Raw genomic sequence first — 15646 nt, forward strand, 5'->3', positions numbered from 1 at the left:
GCAGCTACAGTGTTAAACGGTTCAATCTGGATGATAAACATCAAGGGCATGTTGGAGGTGGAAAAACTGTGTCCTGAATATTTGAGTGCTCACCTGCTGGATAGCATGTTTGGTGAATACAGTCAGAACAGCCAGCATGTTTTGCTTCAGCTGAAAATTGACCTAGACTCCTGAGCAGTTCATGCTGGCAGATCCCTTCACAGTACTCCCAAGGGTCTTGCTTCTGGTTAGCCTTGAAGAAGCTGTGTTAAGCCTGTTTGCACCCAGCACTGATAGCTCCTGCTGGAACTCCCCTGCAGCCAGATGGCTCTGGGAGGGTGATCCGAAGGGTCCACATGCCCGCTGACCCAAGCAACTTCCTGTGTGCAGGGAGCAGGTGTTGACCTCCGAAATGCCCACTGCACACAAATCCTGCTGCCTTACCAGGCCTGGAGAGTGAAGCTGCATTAATATAGCCTCTGAATGGGCTCAGGGTCACCCTTTGGTGGCACATTGCAGGAGAACTGCTGCTGGGATTCACACTGTGCCTAGCTCGAAGATGCCAGCACTACAGAAGTGATTTTGCAAGCACTGGCAGTCAGCGATGAATGAGGGAGGTTAAAGGATCCATACCTGCCTCTATACCCGTATTTAAAAATATACATACAGTCTAAATCTGTAATTACCAATTACCATTTCTTAATGTGCACCTACACTTTTTCAGCATTCTCAAGACTTGAGATAGCTCTCTCCTCCAATACACTTCCTCTGAAAAGTAATTTTATACCATTCCTGTACATACAGTAATGGTAACAATCATAGCAATAAAAATCTAAGTAAATGTTACTAATTGATCCTAATCACCAGCTGGCAAAGGAATATTTTACCCTGGGGAACTGATAGATTGATCTAGTCTGTTAGGAAATCAAATACTGAGTTCAATGTTCCAGCCAAAAAGCCCTATAAAACTCTAAGAAAAAATAATTCTTTCAATCTTAGCCAGTCCTGAAAACTCAGAAGATTTATCATCCTAGGGGACTTCATGAGCTACAAGGAAAAATACCATATAGTATAGAAATACCAAAGTCTTACCTAGGTATTGACAAATAATTATCCTCCTCCCAACAAACACTTTGAAAACATGGGCTTTGAGTTCAACTCTAAGCAGAATTAAAACCAAAGGACTTACTGTACTCAAAATTAGGCATATATATATATATATATATATATATATATATATATATATATATGTGTGTGTGTGTGTGTGTGTGTGTGTGTTGTAGCAATATAAGAACAGGCGAGATTTTGGAGTCATCAGAAGACTGCAGAGAGCTCTTAGTATGTTCAGTGAGTTCAACCACAACACTGAGAAAGCATTCTGTCTTTAAGGTTATATAAACACGGCCATCTGTTCTTCTCTCCATTTATTTCAGTTTGCCTGTTTGCCAGTCAATCATTTCTCTGTTTATTCATCCACTTCTATGTATGTCTGTCCTTTTTTCCTGGTTTATTTAGATCCTTTTGGCAAATTTCAATGATCCATTACTGTGGGTACAGAGAAAAGATGTTCTTTCTAGGTGAATCTTAATGTCTTGAGCTTTTGTTACTATCCCAAACTATCTCCATAATTAAAGAATATCTCAGGTATTTCATCCATGGTTATATAAAAGTCAATGGCCTTAATCTGATTCTCTCTGAGTTTCAGAGAGACTTGCTCAGGCAGCAATTCACAGTAAGTCCCTGCATAAACACCAACAGGCTGACACACAGAAAGGTGACAGTCATCCTGCCCCTCTTTGCTGCAGGCAGAGAGACTTTCTTCTGCCAATAGAGCTGACATCCAAACAGTCTGAGCCGTGTAAAGTTTGGATTTATCTCAGAGCGACTTCAGCAATATATTTGTCTTTCTCATTGCTCGGTTTCCCCATAATGTGGTGACACTTTAAGTTACACCAGAGGTGTAAAGGGAACAGTGGCAGATCAAGCACACTCCTCTCATTATGCTTTTGTCTGTCCCTGAAATGCTGAAAGCAAGTCCACATAGCTTGCATGATGCTTTTGCTCCATCTAATTGTGTTCCTTCTCATGAGCATTTATGCACTCTCCAAACCTCTCCTCCTTGCCACAGGCTTTATTCAGTCCTGGAGCTTAGCAGCATGAAAAATAAAAGGATTATACATTTATATGGGTAATGAGAACATCCACAGCCATATTAGACTGGATAAAAAAGTAGATAGGAGACAAAACTTCATGTTTTATGATATAAGACAGCCACTAATTGCTTGGGGTTAGAAAGAAATTTTCATTACTGGGCAGCTTGTTCCATCATTATGGGATTTTTCTCACTCTCCTCTATTGCATCTCTTACTGTCCTGTGGTTCTGCATGGCTCTGTCCCTAAATGCAAGGGTAGAAATAAAATATTACAGCTGAGCAGGCAATTGTGCTAACAATATAGAGAAGGGAAGATCATGACAGTCCCCATCCAAAGCCAGCATCTTCCAAACAACTTTCTTTTATGGTGTATCTCTCATTCTGAAAGTGGCTAAGACTGCTGTTATATTATGTACATAATCATAGTCTTGCTATGATTATGACTTGCCATATATTGCTTAAATCCTGAATATTGCTTTCAGACACTCCTTCATACTCCGCAAAAAAACCTCAAATGTGGGTTCACACCATTACAGCCTGTAGCAGAATATTCTTTGTTGCCTGAAAATAGCAAAACAGGACAATGAATGTCTCTAGAGGCGTGACATCCATATCATTCAGACCCTAATAAATTCCATTAATTGTGCAGTTTATCTACAGGTTCACCTTTCTGACCAGTCATACTATTTTTGATGCTGCATCCAAAGGACTCCAGAATACCACAGTCTTTATAAAACAGATTACGTAATTGTATGTAGTCTGTAATTCCACTCTTTATTATTCTGTCTTCCCCTGTGCTCTTTTTTCATGATTCCCTGTGACTGGAGAAGGGATGTACATGCTGTCATTTCAGTCTGATTACCAAACCATCCATGCCTTTGTGGCAAAGGCCAGAATACTTTGAACATCCCTGCTCACCAGGGCTTTGATCACAGTCCCTGTCCCTGCAGGAATTAGCTTTCTCTGTTAATCTGGTCAATGCTATGGATCTATGCGTGGCACTAGAAAACCATTCCTAGCAGTCATAACCTTTGCAAGCCAAGGTCTCACCTTCTCCAAGATCAGACAGTACATAATGCCTCTGTGCACTTTTTGCCACAGAGTGAATAACAAGGCAATAAGTATTCCCTCTTCCACTAGTCTGAGCCCCTTTGGAGATTTGACCTTTTTGTGTATTAATTCCTGCCCTTTAATCTTTCAGTTTGCAGACCTATTGAACATGGCAATGTGTCACAATATATAGTGGGGACAAAGAGCATAATCTATTGTGCCATGATCTTGTGAGTCACTTTGCAGCAGCACAAGAGCGTTTGCCATTTCCACATTACTCACAGTAGCAGGGATTGCACTCTTCTGCCAAAGCTTCTTAGCCACCCAGAGCCCAGAGTGTCCCTTGTAACCATGTGTGATGTACAGTAACAGTAGACACCACCTGCACTGGCTTCTGCAGTGTCTCACATCATCAGAATTCTGCTCTCTGGTAACAACAGGTCCTGCCCTGCTGAATTGCATTGTGAGGAGCTAGAAAAAAATTCTCACTCCAAAGATAAAACCTCTTTGGTAAGAGAAGGAGACTGAGAGATGAGAAAATTGGGAGACCAAAGGTAGCAAACAAGAGAGTGAAGGGAGTGGCTGTCAAAGAATCAGTGAAATGAGAGAACTGGAAGAAGGAACAAAGCAGAGCTCCCAGAAAATTTAAGACTGCTCCATAATCTTCTGTCCAGTGATGTGCCCAGAAAAAAGGAAAAATATACCACATAGCATCTCACACCCTCTTACTGCACCTGGGCCAAAGGATGTCCAACTTCACCAGAGCCGGGGATGGTCCAGCAGTTTGGCAGCTTTGTGGAGCCTTAGATGGGGAATACTTTAATGAGTGCTGAGTTCTTCAGCTTCCTCACCAGGGAAAGCAGAGGGGCAGGCAATGATCTCTGGTAACCAATAACAGAACCTGAGGGAATGGTCTGAAGTTGTGTCAGAGGAAATTAAATTTGTGTATCAGCGAAAGGTTCTTCACCCAGAGGATGGTTGGGCATTGTAACAGCCTCCCTAAGAAACTAGTCCTAGCACCAAGCCTGACAGGTTCAAGAAGCATTTGGACAATGCTCTCAGGCACATGGTGTGACTCTTGGGGTTCCTCTGTGCAGGATTTTGATGATCCTTATGGATCCCTTCCTAATCAGGATATTCTATGATTCAGACTAAGTGCATTTGGTCTGGATTTAGATTGCTGAGTTAAAAAAGCTAAGTCCCCTCAATTCCTTGTTATCTATTAAAAGTTTGTCACCTCATTTATTATTTTCAGGCACAGAGTGGTTCTGTTTCTGACTGCTCACCACTTTCCTGTCTGGCTCTATCTTTCCACTCTGGAGACCTAGCACAAGTTTCTCCACCACCACTCCCCTTTAGCACACAGTACATCTGGGCTAGCAAGACAGCAATCTCCACTTCATATCCTGTTCAGGGTCCAGCCCTCTCTGTTGAGGACTAGCTGTCAGTGCAAACAGGCAGCCAAGCTTTTATGCCCACATTTTTCCAAGTCACCACTGAGACAGTCAGTAAAGACGTGCCTCACAGGGAATTCCTGTTCTGTAGCAACTCATGACTTTATAACTGAACTAAGACCATCAACGCATTTTCCTTGGCTCAACAAAGAGATATTAGGAACCAATTTCACCCACTGCCAGCAGAGACAGCATTCAGACTCCATCTGTAATTGTTATCATTATCCGAGGTAATTTTTCAGTCTGTGACTTAACAGTGCTGCTGATGGACAGGCTGCTGCTCCAGACCAGTGAGTCCAGTGCCAGTCATGATCATGCAGGCACAATCCAGTGGCTCTGGGTAAGAGCAGGGCTTCACTACTGCAGGGAGAGGAAAGGACTGATTTCCCACACCCTAACGTCTACCCTAATATTTCAGGCCTGAAAGGTGTTAGACAAGAAGAGTTTAGAGAGAACATAAATCAGGAGCAGAAAAAAAGTTACCTGCCTGAACATGTAGATGGTCCAGGATGAAAACCAAACCCCACAGCATTCGGTCTAGACATACACTATTGCCTAGAAATGTCCCTGGCTCAGTTACCCTGAGGCAAAGTTCCTCACTACAGGAAATCTTTAGCTCTGTGTTGTTTGTCCACCCTAAATCTCCAGTTGAGAGCTTTCCTGTTCATATTTTGTATCAGCAGTTCCAAAAGTGCAACACTGAGCACCTGAGGCATCATTATGACTAGGAAGCATTTATTTGACCCATTTGTAACAATCTGCCATGTGCCATAAACCACACTTTACTGGTAAAATAAACAAGTGAAGGAATGCAGTCATTAAAAATATAGTAACAAGTTGCCATCTTCAACTGTAGTCTAAACAACTTTAATGATGCCATGTACTTCCAATGACCGTGCTGCAGCTGTAATGAATGAGGTTGTTTAAGGCAGTTGTGTAAGCCTTTCCAGAGCAAAAGCATTTTCTCCTCTGATCTGGAAGAAGGTGTAAACACAAATCAGACTCTGTGCTGATGTCTTCAGTAGGATCTATGTGAGTTACAACCTCAAGCTTTATTTTTAAAACTGACTTAAACTTAGCTCCCCCAAATACAGACTTCAGAGTGCCTTAAGAGCTTTTTAAACCTGACCCTGACTTATGTAATTATGGCCTTTGGCAAAGAGAGGGAAGTCTGGTCCTGACTTTGCTGTTGAGTGTTTGTCACCTTGACTAACCATGTCCACCTGTCTGCCCTTTTGAGACATCTGTGTCTTTCTTGCTTTGTTATCTGGAAGCTCTTCATTGCCCGACATGTCTCTATCATATTTTCATTCAGCATCTATCTCAGAAGGAATCTGATTAGGGCTGGGACTTGGAGGTGGGACTACTAAGAAAATAATATAGATAATCCTGGTTTCCATTATAGAACTATATGAATTTTATAGAAGGTTTATATGTTGTCCCAAGTGAGCACATACAATAGCTGGGGATGCTACCAAAAGGACCTTTTCCTACTAACAGGGTGAAGCAGAGGGTACAAAACCCCTGGATTTCTTTGCTCTTTTGATGTGTAAGAGAAGAAACAGAGAGACAGCATGTCTTTAAATGAGTGGTGTCCACACCTAAATGGCAAAACGAGACTATAAAACACAGGATCAGCCTCTGTTTTCTGCCAGATCAGCACATTCTTTCTGTTATTGCAGTTATTGTTGTGTCTGAATACCTAATTAATTACAACAGTAAGCGCTAGCTTCTTTAATCACAGCATCAGCTGTCCTAATCAATCTTAATAATATGGAATCTGTACTACGGCACCCATGAATTTTAATCTACATAAATTTCTTAAGACCTCTCGCAAGCTTGTTGTATGAAATGATGTAATTATGGATATAGATTAGGGCTGTAGAGAGTGATTTAAATTGGATTTAAGGAGAAGGTGAATAGAGCCCTCCCACTCAGTTATTTATTTATTTTAATCCTGGCCTTCACATAGATTTTTTTTTTCCTATCATTATGTTATTACCCCCCCACACACACTGACTGAAGAGCACTGCCTCCCTTTGATTTCCCTCCTCCCCCATCCACCTTCCCAAAGGGGATTGTGGCCAAGCTGCAGCTCCTGTGAGAGGTGTAGAATACCTCGAGGACAATGAGAGGAATGAATAGGTGGGGCAGAGCACAAAGCTGAGGATCCAGCTCATAATGTTTCAGACCTAAATAGGAAGCATCTATGCAAAATAGAGTGAAATATATGGAATTGAGCATGTCAGGAATGCACAGATATTCTGAAGCAAGGAGTGGAGAGAATATCACATAGGAGTAAGATCACTCCTTCCACTAAACTGAAATCACAAAACATCTTAGGGGCTGAAAATGTTCCAGGCTTTGCCTTTGTCTTTCAGAAGCACCGGGCTCCTCTGGTTTCAGAGAGCAGACCACTTTGGCTTTCTCTTACCTGAGCTGGGACAAGGAGGCTGTCCCATAGTCCACTGAGAACATTTGAAGGCCTCTTTTGCTGGCTCAGGCTGTAACCATCATCCTTTTTCCTCACCAGCCCACTCGCTTCTATGCAGATCCTCCTGATTTACACCCCTGAATACCACAGAAGACTCCAGCCCTCTATCTCCTACAACCAGTTTCACTTGGGGCACCCATATAGCAGCTTGTCTTGGATAGACACTGGAGTCAGGGTACTGATGCCTCAGGAAGGATTCTTTATAGAATTTCAATTTCAACCAATTTTATTTATTTTTAACAATATGCTTCATTCTGCCACATCCATCCAATCATTCTCTGACAAAAGCTAAATGTCAGGCCCAACACTAACTGAAAGCCCCTTTAAAAAGTTGGATTTCAATCTAGAGATTTATCAGGAGTAAGAAAGTTTCCTGGTGTTAATTTTAAAGCACTTGTATTTCATGCTGACTTGGGAAATCATCCTCAGTTTTTGGCATCAGGCAGAGGATTTGGAAAGTGACATTAACGGACTACTTTCTTTGAAGGACTTGGGAGTTATTTCTTGACTTCTGCCTAATGAATAAGTGCTGCCTTCATTAAATTTATATTTATGGCCATATAGTAGGTCATTGGCTTGTTTTATGTCTCCGGGTTTATGGAAGGTTATCTGCCATGGTCACCTTGTGGCATCTTGGCCAGGACTGTCTTGCAAAGAGACAATTGTATCTGAGCAGCATTTTTCCCTTGGAGATATGGAAATTATCAAATTAATATAGAGGAGATGTCCAGGGATAAGGCTCTTGCCCTGAGCTGCTAAATGAAGTTACTATTAGCATCTGTTTTCATGGTACACCTTTAGTTTGCCCTGGCAAGGCCAGATCCTCAGCTCCTGGAAAGCAGCAAGGCCACAGAGATTTCAGTGGGGCTGATGTGATTGATAGTTCTCCTCTGGCCTCTCAGGAGCCTCTCTGCTTTTTCTCCCCTCCACCAGCAGATCCTCAACATTTACATTACAACACCTTTAATCTCGGAAATGTCTTTATGTTGGACATGACACCTCCATAGGTCTGAACACAAGGAAATCTGTTTCAGATGTTCTCCCTAGGCACATTTGCACAGAGTCAGCATATCCAAGGTCTTTGAATGATGATACAACTTAGAGACATACTGGTGCTGGTCCGAAAGCTGCTATAAGGTGCTCTGTGATATCCATGTTTCTCATCTATATATCTTATCAGCCCTTATACACCTACTTACCTTGTGTGCCACTGTGGGCCTGCACCCTGGCACAGCAAGCACATAGACGAGCCAAGGTGTTTTTCCAGCCCTGTATGTTTGTGTACAACTAATATTTTCAGTATCAAAGAAGACTGGTAAGCCAGATGGGGAGAAAGGGTGACTGAGGCAGGCTAGCTCTCCCACTAATGATCTATGTGAAGGCCACCCTGTGAAGTTATATGTACCTTACAGAGGAGCAAAGCAACCCTACCTGATGGTCTCCTTGTGCTGAGATACAGAAAATACTCATAACTTCCAATCACTTTGAATTTTAGCAAGTAATGGGCTACAGCCACACCTAACCCCTGTGGTAGGTTGACTGAATTGTGAGCATCTCATATAACTGAGCCCTTGATAAACTCCTCATAGGTCATTAATATGTAAGAGGGCTGTCACTTTACAGAACACAGCATGGCCACAACTTCCTCAAATGTCTAATCTGTGTCTTGAGATTCTGGATCAATACCAGCTGTTGGCTTCATCCATGCTACAGCCAGGAGCACAGGCAGTTATGCTCTCCGCTAGGTCTGATTCATCCTAGTATCAGGATAAATCTAGCAGGGTAAGCAGCAGCATGAAGATGTGCTCATGGCTGCCCAAGATGCCTTGGCTTCCTGCAAGAGTGTCCAGCCAGCCCTGGAGTCTGTGTCCCTGCCTCTTCGTAGGCCATGTTGGCCAGCATGGACATGTCCACTATGCTAAAGTCACATCTTCATTTGCTGAGTAAACAGTCTTCAAGCTAAGGAAGGCAAGTCCTTCAGTGAACAGAGGTCATCACTTTTAAGAGGTGCCAAGTAAAATTCCTGCTGGTTGTGACTCACCACAACTTTGGCTTTTCCCAAATGGCCAAGGAAAGATATGAAACTACTAGTAATACAGAGCCACAAGCCAGGAGTTGCTGCCTGCCCAGAGATGCTTTCAACTCTCCTTCCAAGAGTGTCCAGCGATGGTCAGGTCAGTTAGGGCCCTGTGTGTTATAACAGAGAGTTAGCATATTCTTTTCCTATGAGAAAGGGATTTCCAGGTTGGAGCAAACCTAACTGTAACCTTCCAACTGGCTTGCATGTGCTGTGAGCCAAGAGGAAACGCAGTGCATGACCTGGGTCACAAAGCAGCCTTGTGAGAAACACTCAGATATTACCCTATACACTCAGATATTACCCTAAACACTTAGATATTATCTGTGGTGGCAAGTCATAAATACTTGGGAAAATAATAAACTCTGAAAGCTTTAGTGTGGAAGGCAGAAAGGCTGCATTTCATGGCTTGTTATCCCAAACACTTTAAATAAATTATTTACCCAGCTCTAATATTTAATCTTAAAGGTGGGGGGTTCTCAGCATATATTTCTAAAGCAGAAAACCCTAGTTCTGATAGTCAAAGTATGGTTCCAAAGGCAGGTGAGATATCCACAGAATAAGCAGAGCAGCTCTTATTAGCAGTGAGCCAGATGATCATGTCCAGGTGATAAACTCAGCTATAACTGGGAGGTCAGGAAGCTCCCACACGTGCCCAGACAGGGCAAGGAATAAAGAAAAGGACCAGAGGACAGGTCCGTCTTAGTGAGTTCTCTTGTATCAGTGAAATGCCAGCCATTGCGAATTATCAGCAGGTCAGGGAGGAGAACAAATGAGTCCAAATCAGCCTCATCTCAGGAGGAAGGAAATACTGTAAATGCATTTCCTGATCATCAGAGACAATTTCTTCCTCCTTGCAATGAAAGAAGCACTGTTGCCTTTGGGGCAGAGATGGCAGATCCTCTCCTTCACTGCAGTCCACAGAATCATAGTTAAAAAAGATTTGCTTCTCTCACCAAAGGTTCCCTCACCTTTCTCAGGACACCTGACAGGATTTGAAAGGTCTAAGTTATTATGATCCATTCTCCTAAAGGGGTGAGGGAACTGATGTATTACTCAACTTTTCATAGCTTTTCAGGTTTCTAGTGGAGCAATATGATCTTTATTCTGATTTTTGAGGAAAACAGTTTTAAGGAGAGGTTAAAACTATTTTAGAGCTTGGTTTCTTCTTCAAGAAGAAAGTAGTAAGTAAAAAAAAATTGTATTTTCCAAACATTACCTCCATTATTTTCCTGGAACAACTACTCTTTAAAAATGTAGTGTAGAATCTCTAGTCTGCCTGCCACTGACCTCCCACAGGTTTTAATGTATTCTCCTCACACTGTTTTGTGAAAAATGAAAATCCTTACAGTAAGACAGTGCTTTCCCATTTTACATACACATATATTGAGGGACTTGACAAAAGTCAGCTAGGAAACCATTTCAAGCTAAGACTGCAATCCCTTTATTTCTTCCTATGACTACCCCAGCCTCAAAGTTCACATGATCCAGTCATATCCATAATGAACAGGAGCTTCCAAGCCTTAGCTAGCTAATTGGGTTTGCCACCTCAAATTTGGTCTTTTCACCATTCCTCCTTGTATTTTGGGAGAAAAGTACAAGACCTTGCAAGCTTCCATCATGACCAATGGTGATCTTTAAAGTGAAGTTTCAAGCTGGTATTTCTATTTGTAAGAAAACACTTTATCCGTGTTCCTTGGGTATGTGATACTCACGTATGACAACCTCCCCCACACTTTGCCATACAGTCAGTGTCTTTCCTTGGATAGGTGTATGGCACCAGATTTCCTTCCAAGAGGCCCCCACCTTTGCATCCTCCAAGCCTTGCCTCCAGCCACACCTCTGTGCGGGTAAGAAGGAAAAAAGGTGGGATGGATGTGGGAAAGTGGCAGTTCCCTAAGGGATCATCCTACAAGGAATAGGTTGGACAGACTGAATAAATGTAGAACTGTGCAGTCCCAATAAATACAAATTAAACTCATTATAAGAGTGAAATATTAGGGCCAAGGTGACATTTGGACTGGAGGTTTGGCCAAGCTTTGTTTTAATTTTTTTATTGATGCAGATAAAGAATGAGCTTATCCAACACATTTCTCTCTTTTTTTTTTTTTTTTCCCTATCAACCAAAGGAAAAAAAGAAAAAATATTCTTAACTAGCTTTGGTTGTTTTTGAGCAAGACTTCAAAGTTTCACAAAAATAAACAGTTTTAGTGGGGAGGAATGCACACTTGTAAAGAGAGAAAATACACTTTGAAGCCAGCAAGAGACTGCATGCCTTATGCAGAGATTCACAGCATCCTCCCTGGAGCAGACAAGTGGTGTCCCCCTCCCCTCCATGCAGCTTCTTCTCTCTCACTGGGGGCTGCCTGGCAGCAACACAGTCCTTCGAAGGGATGTGGGGATGACAGGAGCCATTGCTTTGTTCTCTTCTCCTTCCTCCTGCTATGCCCCTGTTGTTTTCTGCTCTGATTGAAAGTTTCATGTGACTGTAGCTGTCACTGAGATCTGAGTTTGCACAGCACCTAGCACAGTGCTAGTCCTGGCTTAAGATGAGGGTTCTTTGGGGTTTATTAGTGCCAAAATATCTGCATGATCAGTGAAGATCCATAATTCAAGCTTGGGAAATGAGGAGAGAGGTTTATTTGTCCTCTGCTCCAATGTCTCACAGGGTGATGGCTGGGAGACAGAACCCTCTTAGCCATCCTGGGGGGTTCTCTGCATTCCTGTCCACAGAGCAAGTGAGCTTCTCCTCTTCAACCCTCAGCCCCTGGGTCTGTCTGTTTCATAATACATATTGATGATAAAAGATAAGGGGATAGTGCCTATCATGTTTTAACCCCTTAATTCCTTGTCTCTCTTGTGTCTCCACAGCACAGAGCCCCACTGCAGCAGACCCCTTGCAGCAAGCCTACGCTGGAGTGCAGCAGTACGCAGGTCGTTAGTATTAACACTTTCTCCCAATAAACCTTTTCCTTGTCTAAAGCCATTACCCTCTGATTACACCCCAGGGGGCTGAGCGAAAGGAAGTTTTACTGGTACAGGGACAAGCTGGGGGGGCCACAGACTCCCTGATTCAATTTGCACAAATATCAAGACATCCAGGGTGTTCTCTCCCAAAGGATGCAACCTCCTACCTTTCCCGTGGAAAGGCTCCCACTGACCTGCACCCCGGTGAAGCTTCATCAATAGAACTGAGTCTGGTCCACAGTGCACAAGGGCAAAATCGAGCCACTGCTTTGGAGGTGGCTTTCTAAAACAGGTCTCCTGAGTGCTGTAGCAAAGAGGGAAGATGGGCAGCCAGACCCTGCAGAGCCACTGCTGCTAGTGCCTGGCAGAACATGGAATGCCTGCACACACGCATTTTTTTAGGGTGTGTCTACTGCTCATGCCTCATTGACTAAGGTCTGAGCCTTGCTTAAGAGCTACCCAGACATCCCCCCACTTCCCAGCAGATTTCACCACAGCTCCCCGTGGTTCAGCCTCCGCTCAAGCTGCCCTGTGTGCTGAGCAGCTCCTTTGCAGTTGATGGGCTGACACCAGCCAAAGTGACCTGGTGCAGTCCATGACCCTGCCATGTTCAGCCTCCCCTCATGAGGTGTCTATGGCCAACGTTGCGAGGAAGCTGCCACCCCAAAGTCATTGTTTCCTGTGGTAACTGGAGCAATCATGGGTTCCTGCTGAGGAATGGCTATTATCTCGTGTCAGTGCTGTATCTAGAAACTTAATTTAATTCTCCATGTAGGGCTTCATTTGCCGGTGTTTTAGTTATTGTCATTTATTGCTTGTGAGGTTTGATAGATGGGAAGCAACTCAACCCTTTGAGCTGTTAATTAACCCCTCTGCACACACATGGCCCCTATCCTCTTCTCTCTGGTCTTGCAGCAAGGCACATCATCTACCATCTGTGGTAGTGAATGGCTCCCCTTGTTTGCTTGGTGGGGGAGCTGAGATGGGGAAATTGTTTAATTGCTGCTCACTGTTTCCACTGTGTTTGTGTGTGAGAGAGGAAGTCTCTACGGGCATGAAAGAAAATGTATATCCGAGAGTGTATGCGCAACTGTGTCTATAGAGCCTGTGGGCACATGAAGGGGAAAACACATGTGTGAACCATTTTCATGAGCATGGGAGTTTATCAGGGTGCCCAAGATGAGGTGGGGGAAAGTTGTACATGTGCTCTGTGCACGGCTGTCAGCATAGGTACCTCTGCACTGAGCTCGTGAGTGAACGTGTTCCTGTCACCACATTGAATGGCTGCACATCTCTGCTGGGAGTGGTCTCAGCAGAGACTGTTTACACTGCATGGGTGCCCTGGGTCTCACTACTGATGGAGCTGGAGGGAGGGAGGGAGAGAGGATGTTTCGGGCTCTATGGCACCTCCTGGAGCACAGCCATGGCTCTTACACCACATCTCAGGCTGCACGAGGTGGCCCTTCACAACGCCAAAACACAGAGGCAAAGCCCACGTCTAGCTTGGTGTGGTGGTTTGGAGTGAAAGCTCCTTGCTTCCCAGCACTGAAATCTGTCCTTTCTTTTTTCTCTTTCTCTCCCCTTTAGCTGCTTATCCTGCTGCTTATGGCCAGATTAGCCAAGCGTTCCCACAGCCACCTCCCATGATCCCACAGCAACAGAGAGAAGGTAAGTAAAAGTGATGTCCTCCTTTGTGACCCCAGCAAGCCATCCCCATCTCATTGGTTCCCCTCCTCATGCACCTAGAGCATCCATTAAACACCCAATTGCTTTGAATGCCTGGTCCAGTGAGTTTTCCTTCATTTCCATCTGTGGCATGGTGTCACTGTCACTAGTGGTACTCTGGTAGACCATCCATGTGGGGAACTGCTGATGAGATCTCTTCAGTCCCCTGGGAAGAAAGCATGCTGGTGTGCATGGGACATGGAAAGACCAGCTAGCAGCATAGCCATAAACATCCAGTGGGAACTTCTGTTCAAGACAAGCAGCAAGAATACAGATTAAAATGCAACTGTATTGGAATAAAGAGCTTTACAGGAAACAAAGAACTAGTGGCCCTTCATGAAAAGACAGTAATGTCATTTCAGACACCTCCTTTTGGAGAACAAGGACTTGTTTTTTAGAGTAGCTGATCTGTCCTTTCAGCCTTTCAGCCTCCACCAATAATCTGAAACATCAGTCAGACCTTGCAGAGCACAATCCCTATATCAGGATGAGAAAAAACTTGTAGTTAAAGTTCCTATTTCTTTGCAATGACTATAAGAGTTGCCTGCGTAATCTACTCCACAGGACTGGATGGCTTCACAGAAGACATGAAGAGTAAGGAGAGGTGAATTTACCATTTTTGCATGTAAATGCCTTGGGAGAAAACTGTGCCATGTAATATTTCCTTTACAGTCAGTGAGGAGCGATGGAATCCTCAGAGGCAATCCATTTGGGTGGCTCCAAATAGGACTGCTCCCTTTCGATGAGAAGGACGTGTATGCTTGCCTGAGTGATACATTAAAGTCAGGTGCTCCAGCTTAGCAACTCTCATTTTAAATAGTTACATTTTAAATTTTATCCTCTATTAGATCACTAATTCAGACATATTCTCTATTATATGTGTTATTATATGTATGTAATTACATTTAATATTTTAATACAGTGCAAGAGTCACAGTGAAATGGATCTAGATTACACCATCAGACTAAAACATTCTGATGATCTAAAACTACTTTGGGGGAGAAATCTCATTTTGTAAGAAAATTAGAAATGTCGTCATTTCCATCTAATTTGGAATTAATTTTTTCCTATGTCAGAATTTCCTGGGGAACACAACTTCCAGCTCCTGATTAGCTCTAGTACATGTCCCTGCTGTGAGAACAGATGCACAGACCTATCATATCATTACAGAGATGTTTCCCCCATGCTGAAGGACTTTGCTTTTTATTGCTTACTGGGGCTAGATTAAGCACAGGACAAAATGGTGAGCACATCATTGTTCAGCAAAGCGCCGTGCCAGGAACCACCAGAAGCAAGAGGAAGCTGTGGTGTGTGCTTTGAAGACCCTCTGCCTGTAGACCCTGTGTTCACAAGCCATGGTGTGGGTTAGAAGTGAGTGTCACCCAGTGGACAAGTTATCTCATAACTCTGCTCCTTCCTATAAGCAGCTGGCATTGAGAATGAGGATGGCTGGGGGACAGTCATATGATATGAGCCACCAATCCAATGCAGGTTGCCATCCCAGTGTTCCTTATTTTCCTGAGGTGCTGAGAGGCTGTGTCTTTTCTCTGCTTCTTGCTAAAGCACAACACTCCCCTTTAGCAGAGGGTCAAGACCTTTAAGAATCTCTAACCTTTAACAGGAAAACACAGTGAGAGTGAACTCAATAATAACAAAAATGCTCAGCACTGAGAAGAGTGTTTTGGTTTGCAAGGATGTGCACAAACATTGATTCATTAGTGAACCAGACCTACCACCACAATAACAC

General features: G+C 43.4%; 1 protein-coding gene across 23 annotated transcripts in view; it reads left to right on the plus strand.

Moving 5' to 3' along the window:
* Positions 1–15646, plus strand: part of CELF4 (CUGBP Elav-like family member 4) — a 701136-nt gene that overhangs the window by 634086 nt on the left and 51404 nt on the right. For 8 of the 23 annotated variants that reach the window (XR_001123527.5, XM_030258267.4, XM_012577603.5 and 5 more), the window contains 3 exons: positions 10977–11057; positions 12079–12144; positions 13762–13842. Coding sequence is in view for 21 of the 23 variants with exons in the window: in XM_030258267.4 (XP_030114127.1) it covers positions 10977–11057; positions 12079–12144; positions 13762–13842 (228 nt within the window). In the remaining 2 variants the exon portion in view is untranslated. The remainder of the gene's footprint in view (positions 1–10976; positions 11058–12078; positions 12145–13761; positions 13843–15646) is intronic. The other 15 variants (XR_005978079.2, XM_030258270.4, XM_030258265.4 and 12 more) reach the window with 3 other exon arrangements.

Source organism: Taeniopygia guttata, chromosome Z (assembly GCF_048771995.1).
Source record: "Taeniopygia guttata chromosome Z, bTaeGut7.mat, whole genome shotgun sequence".
In the NCBI taxonomy this organism is placed as follows: domain Eukaryota; kingdom Metazoa; phylum Chordata; class Aves; order Passeriformes; family Estrildidae; genus Taeniopygia; species Taeniopygia guttata.